A 14,083-nucleotide genomic window follows, 5' to 3' on the forward strand; every position below is an offset into this window, starting at 1 on the left:
TCACTGCTTCCGGGAGATGCACGGAGCCAGGGCATGCATGGAGCGGGGCAAGCCCCAGACCCCGCTCCCTGGCAAGAGTTCAAGGGTCAGATTAAAACATGTGAAGGGCCGGTTGTGACCCGCAGGGTGTAGTTTGCCCACTCCTGATGTAATGAGTACCATGTTAATTTTATATTCTAGTTTTTTAATAAAAAGGTAATGCAGTATCAAGTCAATTTCCTTACAGAAGTCTAAGTATATTACAGTTTCCACGATATGCTATGCATCCGATGAAGTGAGCTGTAGCTCACGAAAGCTCATGCTCAAATAAACTGGTTAGTCTCTAAGGTGCCACAAGTACTCCTTTTCTTTTTACTGTTTCCTTTATCAACCAAATTTTTAATCTCTCATCAAGAAAAGATATCAAGTTAGTTTGATAGCAACTGTTTTCCATAAACCCATGTTGATTGTCATTAATTCCATAGAATCATAATTATATTACTCTCCTTTAATTCTTTATTAATCGAGTCCTGTATCAGCTGATCCATTATCTTGCCAGGATCGATGTCAGACTGACAGGCCTATAGTTTCCTGTGGCATCTCATTTACTCTCTTTAAATATTGACACAACATTAGCTTTCTTCCAGTCTTCTGGAACTTCCCCGGTGTTTCAAGTCTTATTGAAAATCAACATTAATGGTCCAGTGAGCCTCTCAGCCAGCTATTTTAAAACTCTTGGATGCAAGTTATCCAGACTTGCTGACTTCAAAATGTTCAGCTTTAGTAACTGCTCTTTAACGTCCCCTTGAAATACTAGTGAATGGAAAGAGTGTTATTACATCATCTGTTTTTTCCCCAACTACAGAACAGTTATGTTTACTGAACACTTTTGCCTTTTCTGTATTATATCCATACCATTTTCATCTAGTAATGGACCAATACCAGTGTCAGGATTCTTTTTGTTGCTAATATACTTAAAAAACTCTTTCTTATAGTCCTTAACTCTGCTGGCCATAGATTTCTCCTTGTGTGCCTTTGCTTCCTTATCAGTTTTCTACAATTCCTAGCTCCTGATATATATTCATTACTATCCACTTCCTCTGTCTGCCATTTTTATATATTATTTTTATAGCTGGCTTTACTCCCCCTCTAAACCAGATTGGTATTTTTAATATGGCCTTCTTCTTCAATTGTGGGATTTTGGCTTTTTGGGTATGTAGTAAAGTGTTTTTAAAGCAATTACCAATTATCATTCACAGTTTTCTGATTAAATTCTTCCTCCCAGCTGATTTGGCTCCTAATTGTTTTTAGTTTTGTGAAATTGGCCCTTTCAAAGCACCAAGGATATATCACTGGTCTGAATTTAACTCTGCACATTATAGTCATGATCAAGTTACCATTAATTTTTAGTTCCGTGACCGTTTTTTGTTTATCTATCAAGATGAGGTGTAACCTAGAATTCCTGTGTGTTGGCTGCAACACTTTTTGAATTAGGAAATTGTCATTTATAATATTTAGACATTCCAAGGATGTTTTTGTACCGGCAGGTATTAGGAGTGGTGGTTTATAGCAGAAATCAACTAATACCCCATCTTTTGCTTATCTGTTAGGACATTGATCCATTAGCTTTCAGGATCATTTTCTTCTGTGTTGTCAGTGACTTGGAAATGGGTAATGCCATTTTTGACATAGAGTGCCATTCCGCCTCCCCTTTTGTGCATTCAATCCTTCCTAAATAGGTTATGACCATTGATTTTTAACATTCCAGTCATGGGAATCATCCCACCAGATTTCAGTAATACCAGCTAGATCAAATTTATGCTCATAAATGAGGAATCCACTTCCACTTGTTACCCAGGCTCCTATCATTGGCGTATGGGCAATTAAATAATTTCTTCTCTTCATGTTCTTTGGTTCCTTGATTTAATTTTGTTCTCAACATCTCAATTTTGTGCTGAGTGCTCATATCCTCCCTCTTTTTATCCTCCCCTTTTTTATTAATCTAACACCCTTTTGGTGACTCTAGCCAACCTGTTCCTGAGAGGATTGGTCCTGTTTCTAGTGAAGTGGAAGCCATGCAAACTATACAGCTCCCTCTCCCTATAGAAGGTGGACCAATGTTCCACAAAGCCAAATCCTCCACCTATACCACTTTTCTAGACAGTGTTTCACATTCAGAATCTTCTGCCTCATGCCTTCCTTTGCTTGTGGGACAGGAATGATCTCAGAGAATATTGCTTGGGCATTCTTCAGCACACTTCCGAGTTCCCTGCGATATCTGCGAGATATCCCGTGACTCAGTTTCATTAGTGCTCTTACGAACCATCACCAATGGATCCCTTCCTGTCAACTTCAAAGTCTATCCAATTTTAGAGCAACATCTAGTGTTATGGTTCTGGGAAGACAATTCATTGTCATGTTGTCTGCCTGACCCTTGCAGAAAATTCTATCAATTCTTCAGAGTATTGAATCCCTAACAAGGATTGTCCAGTTTTCCCTGGACAATTGGGGAACCTTGATTTTCTTATAGGTTGGGCTAAACTGCCATCCGCAGATGAGTCCTGTACATGTCTCCATTTCCTTAGAGCAGCTGGATCTTGAGAGGTACTTTCCACAGTTTCCAAGGTGAGGGCCTGGCATCTATTGGAAACTTCCAGCTACGTGGAATTCTTCCCAGTCCTCTTCTCTCTGGTGGCCACAGCCTGCCCATCCTTGTCTATCTTCAACCATGTAGACTGTCTCTGTGACCTCTTGCCTCTGGTGGTTACAAACTGCCAGTCTTCCTCTCTGACCTCCTCTGTCTCCAGTTCCTTGGTGGGCAGCTCCTTTTTACCTGAGGTACTGATGTTTCCTGAACCTGGCTGTCAAGGAGCTCCTCAGCTTCTCTGGTCTTCGCAACATTGCAGGAAGGTCTAGATTTTCAATTTTTGTTCTGGCTCACCTCTATTTTAAACTTGTCAGCATCACGGTAAGGATAGGCAAATAAATTTTGAGCCTGTGTTGGTGAATGTTCATGATAGTTTTGTAAGGCTGATTTTCACATATAGAAAAATGCTTGTCCAACACTTTGGGATAAATACACACACAATCAGTGCAGTGACATGGTAACCTTAGATTTGCAGTGCAGTTCTTAAGGGTAGAATTTAGCCCTTACAATGTAACTCAGTGGTGGGCAACTTGTGGCCCATGGGCCAAACATGGCCCATCAGGGTAATCCGCTGGTGGGCCGTGAGACGGTGTTTACACTGACTGTCCACAGGCACTGCTGCCTGCAGCTCCCAGTGGCTGCGGTTCGCCATTCCCGGCCAATGGGAGCTGCAGGAAGCAGCAGCCAGCACGTCCCTGTGGCCCACATCGCTTCCCGCAGATTGGCCAGAAACGATGAACCGCAGCTGCTGGGAGCTGCAGGCGGCCATGCCTGCAGACGATCAATGTAAATACTGTCTCGCGGCCCACCAGCGGTTTACCCTGACAGACCGCTTGCGGGCCGCAGGTTGCCCACCACTGATGTAACTAGATATGAGAGTTGGCAAATTAGTTCATATTTAGTATTATCACTTGGTTTATATTTATTATAATAATTTGTCTTTGATACTATAAAGACACACAAGAGGATTCTGTCCCTCCCCCAGGAAGTTTACAATCTAAATAGGCAAATAAAATAAGAACATACCTCCCCCCAAAAAGTTTAGGTATAAAATTCAAAAAACTCTGAATTAAACTTTTTTTGAGGTTAAAAAAATTAATTTTTTCAATTTTCATTTTTGTGTGCTTCTGCTTTTCTCGATTTCAAGTAGGACTGGAAGCATAAATAAATAATTAAAATTATAAAGGCTATTTTCACAGCATTTCCAACCCAACTGGATGCAGGAAAGGACAGTTACCTTTTCCATAACTGGTGTTCTTTGAGATGTGTTGCTCTTGGCTATTCCACAATAGGTGTGCGTGCTTGCCACGTGCACCGGTGCCAGAAGTTTTTCCCCTAGCAGTATCTGTAGGGGAGCACCCCTAGTGACCCCTGGAGTGGCTCCTCTATGGCACGGTATAAGGGACGCTGCGCGCTCCCCCCACCCTCAGTTCCTTCTTGGTAGACAACTCCAACAGAGGGAAAGGAGGGTGGGATGTGGAATAGACATGAGCAATACAGCTCGAAGAACACCAGTTACGGAAAAGGTAACTGTCTTTTCTTCTTTGAGTGATTGCTCATGTGTATTCCACAATAGGTGATTCCAAGCTATATCTGTTAGAGGTGGGTAGGAGTTCACAAACTCTCAGGACGGAGCACAGCCCTGCCAAACTCGGCGTCTTTCCTGGTCTGGCAGACGATCGCATAATGTGAAGTGAACGTTTGAACTGAAGACCATGTGGCAGCCCTGCAAATGTCCTGAGTGGGGACATGGGCTAAAAAGGCAGCCAACGAGGCTTGCGCCCTAGTCGAGTGTGCCCTCACAATTGATGGCGGAGGGACTCCCGCCAGGTCGTAACACGTACGGATGCACAAGGTGATCCAGTTGGAGAGCCTCTGAGTGGAAATTGGCCGACCCCTCATACGCTTGGCCAAGGCGCTGAACAGCTGTGGAGACTTCCTGAATGGCTTAGTCTGCTCCAGGTAAAAGGCCAGAGCCCATCTCATATTTAGCGTGTGGAGGCGGCGCTCCTCACTGGACGCATGGGGCTTAGGACAGAGGACCGGCAAGAAGATGTCCTGATCCATGTGGTAGGCAGAGACCATCTTGTCTGGAATGAAGTATGTGGTCAGAGATGGACCTTATCCTTATGAAACACGGTGTACGGGGGCTCGGAGGTCAAGGCCCTGAGTTCCGAGACCCATCTAGCTGATATGATCGCCACCAGGAAGGCTACCTTCCACGAGAGGTGTGAGCCGGAGCATGTAGCTAGTGGCTCAAAGGGGGGACCCGTGAACCGGACCAGCACCAAGTTCAGGTCCCACTCTGGGACTGAGGACCTAACGTACGGGAAGAGACGATCCAATCCCTTAAGGAATCGGCCAGTCATAGCATGGGAGAATACCGTGTGCCCCTGCACTGGTGGGTGGAAGGCCGATATGGCCACCAAGTGCACCTTGACGGAGGAGGGCGCCAGGCCTAGGACTCTAAGGTGGAGGAGGTAGTCTAAAATGAGCTGGATCGGGGCAGCCATGGGGGAAATGCCCTGCTCAGCCACCCACCGGGAAAACCGAGACCACTTTGCCAAGTAGGCCCAACACGTGGAGGGCCGTCTGCTTTCCAAGAGGACACGCTGAACCCCTTCTGAGCACATCCTTTCCTCCTGGCCTAACCATTGAGCAGCCACGCCACGAGGTGGAATGCCACTAGGCTGGGGTGGAGGAGGCAGCCCTGGTCCTGGGAAAGCAGGTCTGGATGGGACGGCAATGGCCACGGCGGAGCAGCTGCCAGGCTCGTGATGGTCCAGTACCAATGTTGCCTGGGCCACGCCGGGGCAATCAGGCGGACCTGGGCCCTGTCCGTCTTTATCTTTTCCAGGACCTTGCCAATCAGCGGATCAGGGGGAAGGCATAGAGAAGCTGACCTGACCAGGATAGAAGGAAGGCATCAGAGATAGCACCCACTCCCAGCCCCCACCTGGAGCAGAACTAGGGACACCGGTGGTTCTGCCAAGTTGCGAACAGGTCCACCCGGGGAGTTCCCCACTCTTGGAAAAGTCTGAGCACCACCTCTGGGTGTAGAGACCACTCGTGCTGAGAGGAGAAGTCTTGGCTCAGGCGATCTGCCCGCGAGTTCCGGGCACCCGGTAGGTGGTAGGCCTGTAGGCAAATGACGTGGGCTATACAGAAGTCCCACAGCCTGAGGGCTTCCTGGCAGAGGGCAGAGGAGCGGGCCCCGCCTGGCCTGTTGATGTAAAACATCGAGGCCATGTTGTCCATGAGAACCCTGACCACTCTGCCCTCCAGGTGCGAGCGGAAGGCCACACATGCCAGCCGGACTGCCTTGAGTTCCTTGACATTTATATGCAGGGCAAGGTCCTGCGCAGACAAGAGACGTTGGGTCTGAACGTTCCCCACAGGGGCTCCCCACCCCAGGTCCAACGCGTTGGACACCAGCTCCACCGATGGGGGCCTGCCCCTGAATGGGACCCTGTGGAGCATGTTCCCCAGGGAGGACCACCATTGTAGGGAGGTGATCACCAGCTCAGAAACAATGAGGACCTTGTCCATCCTGTCCCTGGCCTGGGAGAACACCGAGGCCAACTAGAGCTGGAGGGGCCTCATCCTGAGTCTGGTGTGGGGAACCACATATGTGCATGCCGACATGTGACCCGGGAGCTGGAGACATGCTCTGGCTGTCATCCTGGGGAACCTTATGACTGTGTCGATGAACCCTTTCAGGGTCTCGAACCTGTCTGGTGGGAGGGAGGCCCTGGCCGATGTTGCGTCCAGGACTGCCCTGATAAACTCTATGCACTGTACCGGAACTAACGTGGACTTGGCTTCGTTCACCAACAGGCCCAGGGTGGCACACGCGGACAGGAGGTGCACCACGTGATCCCGCACCTGCAACCGGGAGCTGCCTTTGATCAGCCAGTTGTCCAGATAGGGGAAGATCTGGATGCCGCGACGTCTGAGGTAGGCCGCCACCACAGACATGCACTTTGTGAATACCCTCAGAGCAGTGGACAGGCCAAATGGGAGGACCATAAATTGGTAGTGCTCCTGCCCAACTGTGAAACGGAGGAAGCGCCTGTGCCCCTTGAATATAAGTACGTGTCCTCCAGATCGAGGGCGGCGTACCAGTCCCCGGGATCCAGGGAGGGGATGATGGAGGCCAGAGAGACAATGCGAAACTTGAGTTTTACCATGTACTGGTTCAGACCTCGCAGGTCCAGGGTGGGCCTGAGCCCGCCTTTGGCCTTCGGGATAAGAAAATAGCGGGAGTAGTACCCCTTGTATTTGAACTCTGCTGGCACCTCTTCCACCACTCCTAGGCCAAGGAGCCACCCCACCTCCTGCTCAAGCAGGGCCTCATGAGAGGGGTCCCCCAGGAGGGATGGGGCGGAGGGTGGTTGGGTGGAGTAGAGGTAAACTGGAGGGTGTAGCCCCAGGAGACGGTGTTGAGGACCCAACGGTCCGAAGTCAGCCACAACCACTCTGGGAGAAAAGCACACAACCAGTTGGAGAAGGGAAGCTTTATTGAGGGTGGATCCCTGGTGTGAACTGGTAGGTTGCCTCCGTGCATCCCGTCAAAACTGACGTTTCCTCGCCTGTTTACCCTTGGAGGACCCAGGCTGGGGGGCAGACCGGGACAGCCTCTGCGGAGGTTTCTTATAGTTCCGTGACTTTTTATAAGGGGGCTCATATTCAGAGTGGGTGGCCTGGGTGTGAGCCTGCTGAGGCTTAAACTTGGTCCTGGCCGGAGCTGGGACATAGAGAATCAGAGAATATCAGGGTTGGAAGGGACCTCAGGAGATCATCTAGTCCAACCTCCTGCTCAAAGCAGGACCAATGCCCAACTAAATCATTCCAGCCAGGGCTTTCCCAAGCCTGACCTTAAAAACCTCAAAGGAAGGAGATTCAACCACTTCCCTAGGTAACGCATTCCAGTGCTTCACCATCCTCCTAGTGAAAAAGTGTCTTAAGAGTAGTGCGGGAATCTTTCAGGCTGTGCAATTTCATGTCCGTCTGTTCCACAAACAGGGCCTTGCCATCAAACAGGAGGCCCTGCAAGGAGTTCTCTGCCTCACTGGACAGCCCAGACAGCAGGAGCCACGACGCCCTCCTCATGGACACCACGGAGGCCATAGACCTTGCAGCCATATTCGCAGCATCCGACGCTGACTGCAGGGTTGCCCTGGCAGCCGCTGTACTCTCCTCCACCAGAGTTTTGAACTACTTCTTGTCACGCTCCTGGAGGGAGTCCTCGAATTTGGATAGAGTGTCCCACAAATTGAACTCATACCGACCCAGGAGAGCCTAATGGTTCACCACCTTAACTGGAAATTCGAGGACAAATAAACCTTCCTCCCAAATAAGTCCAGCCTCTTTGAGTCTTTATTTTTCGGAGTAGGAGCTGGTTGGTCCTGCCTTTCCCTGTGGTTGACCGACTTGACCACCAGGGAGTTGGGGGCAGGGTGGGTGTACAGGTATTCATGCCCCTTGGCAGGCACAAAGTACTTCCATTCTGCCCTCTTAGAGATGGGGGGCAAGGAATCTGGGGTTTGTCACAAGGCATTTGAAATTTTTGCCACCCCTTCATGGAATGGGAGGGCCACCCAGCCCGGTACTGAGGCCGATAGGACATTGAAGAGGGAGTCCGAGGGTTCCTCCACCTCCTCGTCCTGAAGGTTGAGGCTTGATGCCACCCTTTTCAATAGTTTCTGGTGGGCTTTAGAGTCCTCCTACAGAACAGAGGGAGGAGGGGCCATAATCACCTCATCAGGGGAGAATGAGGATGAGGATACGGGTGCAGGACTCTGCATACCCACCAGTACCAGAGGTCCCACCACTTGGTCGCCCTCCGGGCGCGGAACCGAAGATGCATGCCCCACCAACTCCTTTCTGGGAGGTTGAGAAAGGGAGGCCAACGGTCTTTACGAGGCACCAGCCACTGAGCGAGCCCCCACCGGGGGCTGTGTCGGCGGCCACGGGGCCCATTTGTACCACGGTGACGGCCAAGAAGCACGGTGCCACTGCACCTGCTGTGGCTCTGGCGGAGCAGGCTGTTCAGCCTGACTAGCCTGTCCCATCGACTGACGACTAAGAAGGGAGGCCGGGCTGGCGTACAACTTGCCGCTGTCCCTGGACCGGGAGGAGCGGTGGCGTTGGGAACGGTGCCAACCACGAGACCATGATCCCAACGTGGAGGAACGGTACCGCCGGTAGCTGCTGCTCTGCAATCGGTTCCAGCGGACAGATCTGCAATGGCGAGGTGCTGGCGATCGACGCCCGGGACTGCAGGAGCGATGCTGCGGCGGGGTCCTGGAACAAGATGACGAGCAGGAACGGCATCGACACCCATATCGTGACGAGCTACAGTAGCCTCCCGGAGACGAGGACCTCCGGTGCCATCTGTCTCGGTCTCAACGGGGCCTGCTCCCCTCGCGAGGTCTATGGTCCCTCGAGGCGGAGCAGTGCCTGGAACCCCTGTCAGTCGGAACCCAGCCAGAAGACCTGGTGGGGGTTGACGGTGACTGGTATGGACTACGCATGGGATGATCGCTGAGTGGCAAACGGCGTTGGGTACTGACCAGAAGGTGACTGCGGAGATCCAAGCGGTAGCTTGCCTCTGGACCGGGGAACCAACGTTGGCAGTGGCCCTAGTATTGGCAGAGACATAATGTCCTGGGCCGCTTGCAGGGCCTCTGGAGTGGAGGGCACCCAGACATCCGGGGAAGCCTGCGCCAAATGCGCCGGGCTACTCCGCTCAACCTGAGTCAGAGGCCTGGAGGCTGACGGGGACCGAGAACTGCCCAACATGGGTCTAGTCTCTCCCCCAGTCTTGCTCTGGTGCCTCGGCAGAGAAGACCTCTTCTTAGCCTTCTTTGCATGCCCCGTGGACAGGGAGTGGTGCCGACTGGTAGAAGGCACCAAAGGGTCGCCGCGCACCAACACCACGGTATCCGGTGCTGACTCAGAGCGACATGCCAGGGTCGGGGTCAGCGTTGACTCCATCAAAATGGCTCGGAGCCAAATGTCCCTTTCTTTTTTGGTCCGAGGCTTGAAAGATCTGTAAATCTTGCAGCAATCACTGAGATGGGTTTCCCCTAGACAGTGTAAACGGTCCGCGTGCGGGTCACTCACTGGCATCTGCCACCTGCAAGTGTCGCACGACTTAAAGCCCGGGGCATGCCCCGAGCCGGGCACACTAAACTAAACTAACAGTAATCTAAACTACTAACTATGAATGAACAAGAGTTCAAGAGGAAAGCTGCAGACAAGCTGGAGCAGAGCAGTTCTGATGCACCTTCACTGGTGGCAAGAAGGAACTGAGGGAGGGGGGAGCGCGCAGCGCCGCTTATATCTTGCCGTAGAGGCGCCACTCCAGGGGTCACTAGGGGCGCTCCCCTACAGGTACTGCTAGGGGAAAAACTTCCAGCAGCGGTGCACGTGGCGAGTATGCACATGTATTGTGGAATACACAAGAGCAATCACTCGAAGAAGAAGTACTGATATATGAGAAATCTTGTTAAAGAGACTGTTACAAGATTTTAAGCCTAGTCATTAAAACTCAGGTGGTTCAAATAGCTTGTAAATAAGCATTTATACATAAATGAACTAATGGAAGTTCTCCAATTGCTTCTTGATAAGTTGTGATATGTAATTTTAGCAACAGGGCTTATTGTGAGCTACAATCATGCCATATCAAATTGCTATCTCAGAAGATCTCACAAAATAAGGGTCTGATCGTAGGACGTGCTGAATACTCTCACCTCCCACAAAGACCATGTCTGTACTACCATTTATGTTGGCAAAACGTATGTAGCTCAGAGGTGTAAAAAAACACACCCTGAGCAACATAAGTTTCCCTGGCATAAGTGGTAGTGTGCACAGTGCTCTGTCGGTGGAAGAGCTTCTCCCACCGACATAGATACCACCACTCGTTGAGGTGGTTTTATTATATCAACAGGAGAGCTCTCTCCCATTGGCATAAAGCAGCTACATGAGTGATCTTATAGCAGCGCAGCTGCATTGGTACAACTATGCCGCTGTAAGGTTGCTAGTGTAGATATGGCCTTCGTTCAATATGAGATGGAGAGCATTTAGCCCTTGAGCATCAGGCTTAATCTTGCCAGAGTCTGATCCGTACTTTGATACACAACCTCCAAGAAGTGACGCTGGCGATTGACTGGGCCACTGCTCTTTCTTCTGAAAGAATTTTGATGCTGTGAGGCACTGTTCAATTGGAGGTGTTGTTTACTGGATGAGGCACTGAAAGTCTAAGTGCTAGCGATGTTGTGGTAGTCAAAAATCCCATAGTGCTTTTGCCAAAACTAAAGATATTTACCCTGGCATCCTGGAAATTTCCAATTTGGATAATTATATTCTGCATACCTTCATTCTCTCTGCAGTCTGAGTTTGATAAAATTATTCTGCTTCATGTCATGTCCTAAACTGCTGTCCAAAGTTGCAAATGCTGTTAAGCAGATGCTATTTTCCATCTTAGTGGTGGCTGCATTTCAGTGGAGTGCAAAGTAACTGTTTTGACAGGAAAGCAAAATATTATTAGTGTTTTTCATTGTCATTAATGTTAAATACAGAAGATTAGATTTTGTGCTTGCACTGACAATTTTGCAAACTTCAGTATTTACGGTGCTAATAAATATTGTTATTAGCCAGGACTAAAACACCATGCCAAAAAAGGTAGTCGCCTGACTTTTCCAAAAATTATTGCTTTAATGTTGCTCTTAATTATTTTGTTACATAACCTGCACGTGTCTAGTGTTTGTGGTATTTTCCATAGACAATGCTTTTCATATGCTGTTTTCCATTTTCGGTAGTTATAAAGTTTGTGACACCTTATCTTTAAAACTTTAGTTTATTATTTGTACATAACAAAAAAAATTAAAACTTGCAAGCCATATAATAACTAGCAAAATGAAGTCATACTTTGACTTGAAATATTAAATTAATACTTAATTCTTTGTATCCTCCAGATGACTTTGAAACAGGCCATCCCATTGTTCCTGTTTATTACAATCCTTCTGGAAAAGGAAAACCAAAATTTGTTATTTTATCTGAGCTACATAGGTCTCCACATAACAGAGAAGAACCTCTGCAAAGACCCCAGGAAGGAAGTAATGTTAATGTTAGCAAAAAAATCAGGTACGTTCCCCTAAAAGTTCCTGGGTCCAATGCTGCTGTGTACACTTGTATGGCTCTCACTGAAGTAGTTGGAACTAAGTGTATCTCAGGGCAGAATTTAGCCTAGCTCAGTTTGAATCCTTTTATATCAGGTCACATTCATATGGTCTCTCTCTCTTTTTAAAAAAAAAAAAGATGATGGATTGTAACTACTGGCTGTAAACCCCAGTAAAAATTCAAAGCAGAAATGAGTAATGGTGAGTGAAATGTCAGACATATTTAACTGTAGGATGTTACCTCCACAAAGGTATTACAGTACAGAACTGAACTCTTTGGAACATGTGTGCTGCTAACTATACAGATAAATATTGATACAGTGCTGCACAATTACCTGGAGAGGGAGAAACAATCATTTTGCTTCATCACTGTAGGTTATTTCTTCTAACTAACATATTTCAGTATGTTATGCTACCATATATGTTCATGCTGCAAAATACCAAACTAGACCCTTGGAGTAATCAAAAAAGAAGATCTTACCTATCTGTTTCTCATAGATTTTTTTTTAAATGGTAAAATAAGTGACTTTATTTCATAGGGCCTAGTCCTACAACCTTTATTCACACATCCATTCCTTATTCATGTGAGCAGTCCTGCTGATTTCAGTGGAATTGCTTCCAGGAATAATGCTTGCTCACATGAATAAGCTTTTTCAGGTTGGGGGTCATAGTTTGTATTTCAGTACTGATGCTTTTTACTTTTTTAAATTATACAGAAATGTATTTTGCATCCAATATCATGATGTCTAAGCACTCTACAAACATTTAAAAACAAAAGTGTAAATATTTAAACTGCAATAATTTCTGAAATAAGACATTCTACCAGTAGTCACCCCCATCTGGCAAAAAGCAGTTCCCCATTTATGCAATATTGTAGTTGAAAATTACAAGCAACAAAGGTAGTATTGGGTAACACATTCACTAAATATAGTGCTTCAATTCCAGATTTAAAACCAATAAAGATTTAACTAACACCACTTTGGAAATTTGATTTCACAACATTTAATATTTTCCCATTTGTTATCATCTGCAACTTCCCATTCCATCAATCATTCTTCTATTGATTGGATATCCCCACTAAAAATAGGCTTTCATATTTAAATGTGTTGCGGTTAAGCAGTGATTAAAGGGATATTACATGTCACATAGTTTTAATTTTTGCTCTTCATGGGACAATAGATATGTTCTGGTTTGGCAGGAAAATGAAATTGACACACAACTGTTAAATGATTTCTTTTCCCCCCGTGAAAACACAACAGTGCAGAAGTTTAAAAACAAGAAACCCATGAACAGCACACTTACAGCCTCACAAAACAAATCTGTATAAAGATGATTCTCCAAAGGGTAGCTTTGAGTTGCCAAATTTAGAGAGGCACCTCCTAATATCACTGCTACCGGCTACTTACATACATAGATGCTTGTTCTTTCAAATTGTACCTTAAAGTGTGCTTATCCACACACTCTGAATTCCATTGTCCATGGGCTTCTCTTTATTAGCAACACCTCTGTTAGAGACAGACCTTGGATGAAATGTAAATAGAATCTTTCATTCATTTATCTGTCCTCTTATTAGTCACATAAAAGGGTGGAACAAGCAGATCCTCTGGGGAAGAAAGAATCTCAGTTGTACTTATTCAGTGGTAACAGCTTTCTCTGCTTACCTTTAACCAATGCCTGCACCAGCTCTTCTCCAGAGAGATCCCTGCTGCAAGTAAACAGGAGTCTAGAAAATTATTTGGGCTTTTTAATATAAAAGGACTGCTGTTTACTTTAATAACCTTTTATCAGCAACAGGGATAGCGGATATCTTTGCAACATCACAGCCAGTTTGTTCTTAAACCCAGGTAAAGAAACAGAAATTGTATATAAAACAGAATTATTTTTCATGGGCCTCTGCATTCCCACTCTTGGGATTTGGTACCTCTGACATCGAGCTGCGGAATTGCACGTCCGTGAGCGGTGCAAAGGCACTCTCTCGCTAGGATGATGTAATCAGCTCTATCTATAAGGGAGTTCAGCTGTCACCACCAAGAACTAATGGAATTATCTATTGTGTCTGTGAGCTAGTTATAGCCTGCTTGTTTTCTGGTTTCTTCGTAGATTCATAGATATTTAGGTCAGAAGGGACCATTATGATCATCTAGTCTGACCTCCTGCACAACACAGGCCACAGAATTTCACCCACCACTCCTGCAAAAAACCTCACACCTATATCTGTGCTATTGAAGTCCTCAAATCGTAGTTTAAAGACTTCAAGGAGCAGAGAATCCTC

At 47.1% G+C, this 14,083-nt stretch overlaps 1 protein-coding gene across 5 annotated transcripts in view; it reads left to right on the forward strand.

Moving 5' to 3' along the window:
* The window catches only part of PPP1R42 (protein phosphatase 1 regulatory subunit 42), a 76,907-nt gene that overhangs the window by 29,985 nt on the left and 32,839 nt on the right, over positions 1 to 14,083 (forward strand). For 2 of the 5 annotated variants that reach the window (XM_037892489.2, XM_043539547.1), the window contains exon 8: positions 11,608 to 12,298. In XM_037892489.2, the coding sequence (XP_037748417.1) occupies positions 11,608 to 11,882 (275 nt within the window). In that variant the 3' untranslated portion in view covers positions 11,883 to 12,298. Of the gene's footprint in view, positions 1 to 11,607; positions 12,466 to 14,083 lie in introns of those variants that run through there. The other 3 variants (XM_037892490.2, XM_043539548.1, XM_043539546.1) reach the window with 2 other exon arrangements.

Source organism: Chelonia mydas, chromosome 2 (genome assembly GCF_015237465.2).
Source record: "Chelonia mydas isolate rCheMyd1 chromosome 2, rCheMyd1.pri.v2, whole genome shotgun sequence".
In the NCBI taxonomy this organism is placed as follows: domain Eukaryota; kingdom Metazoa; phylum Chordata; order Testudines; family Cheloniidae; genus Chelonia; species Chelonia mydas.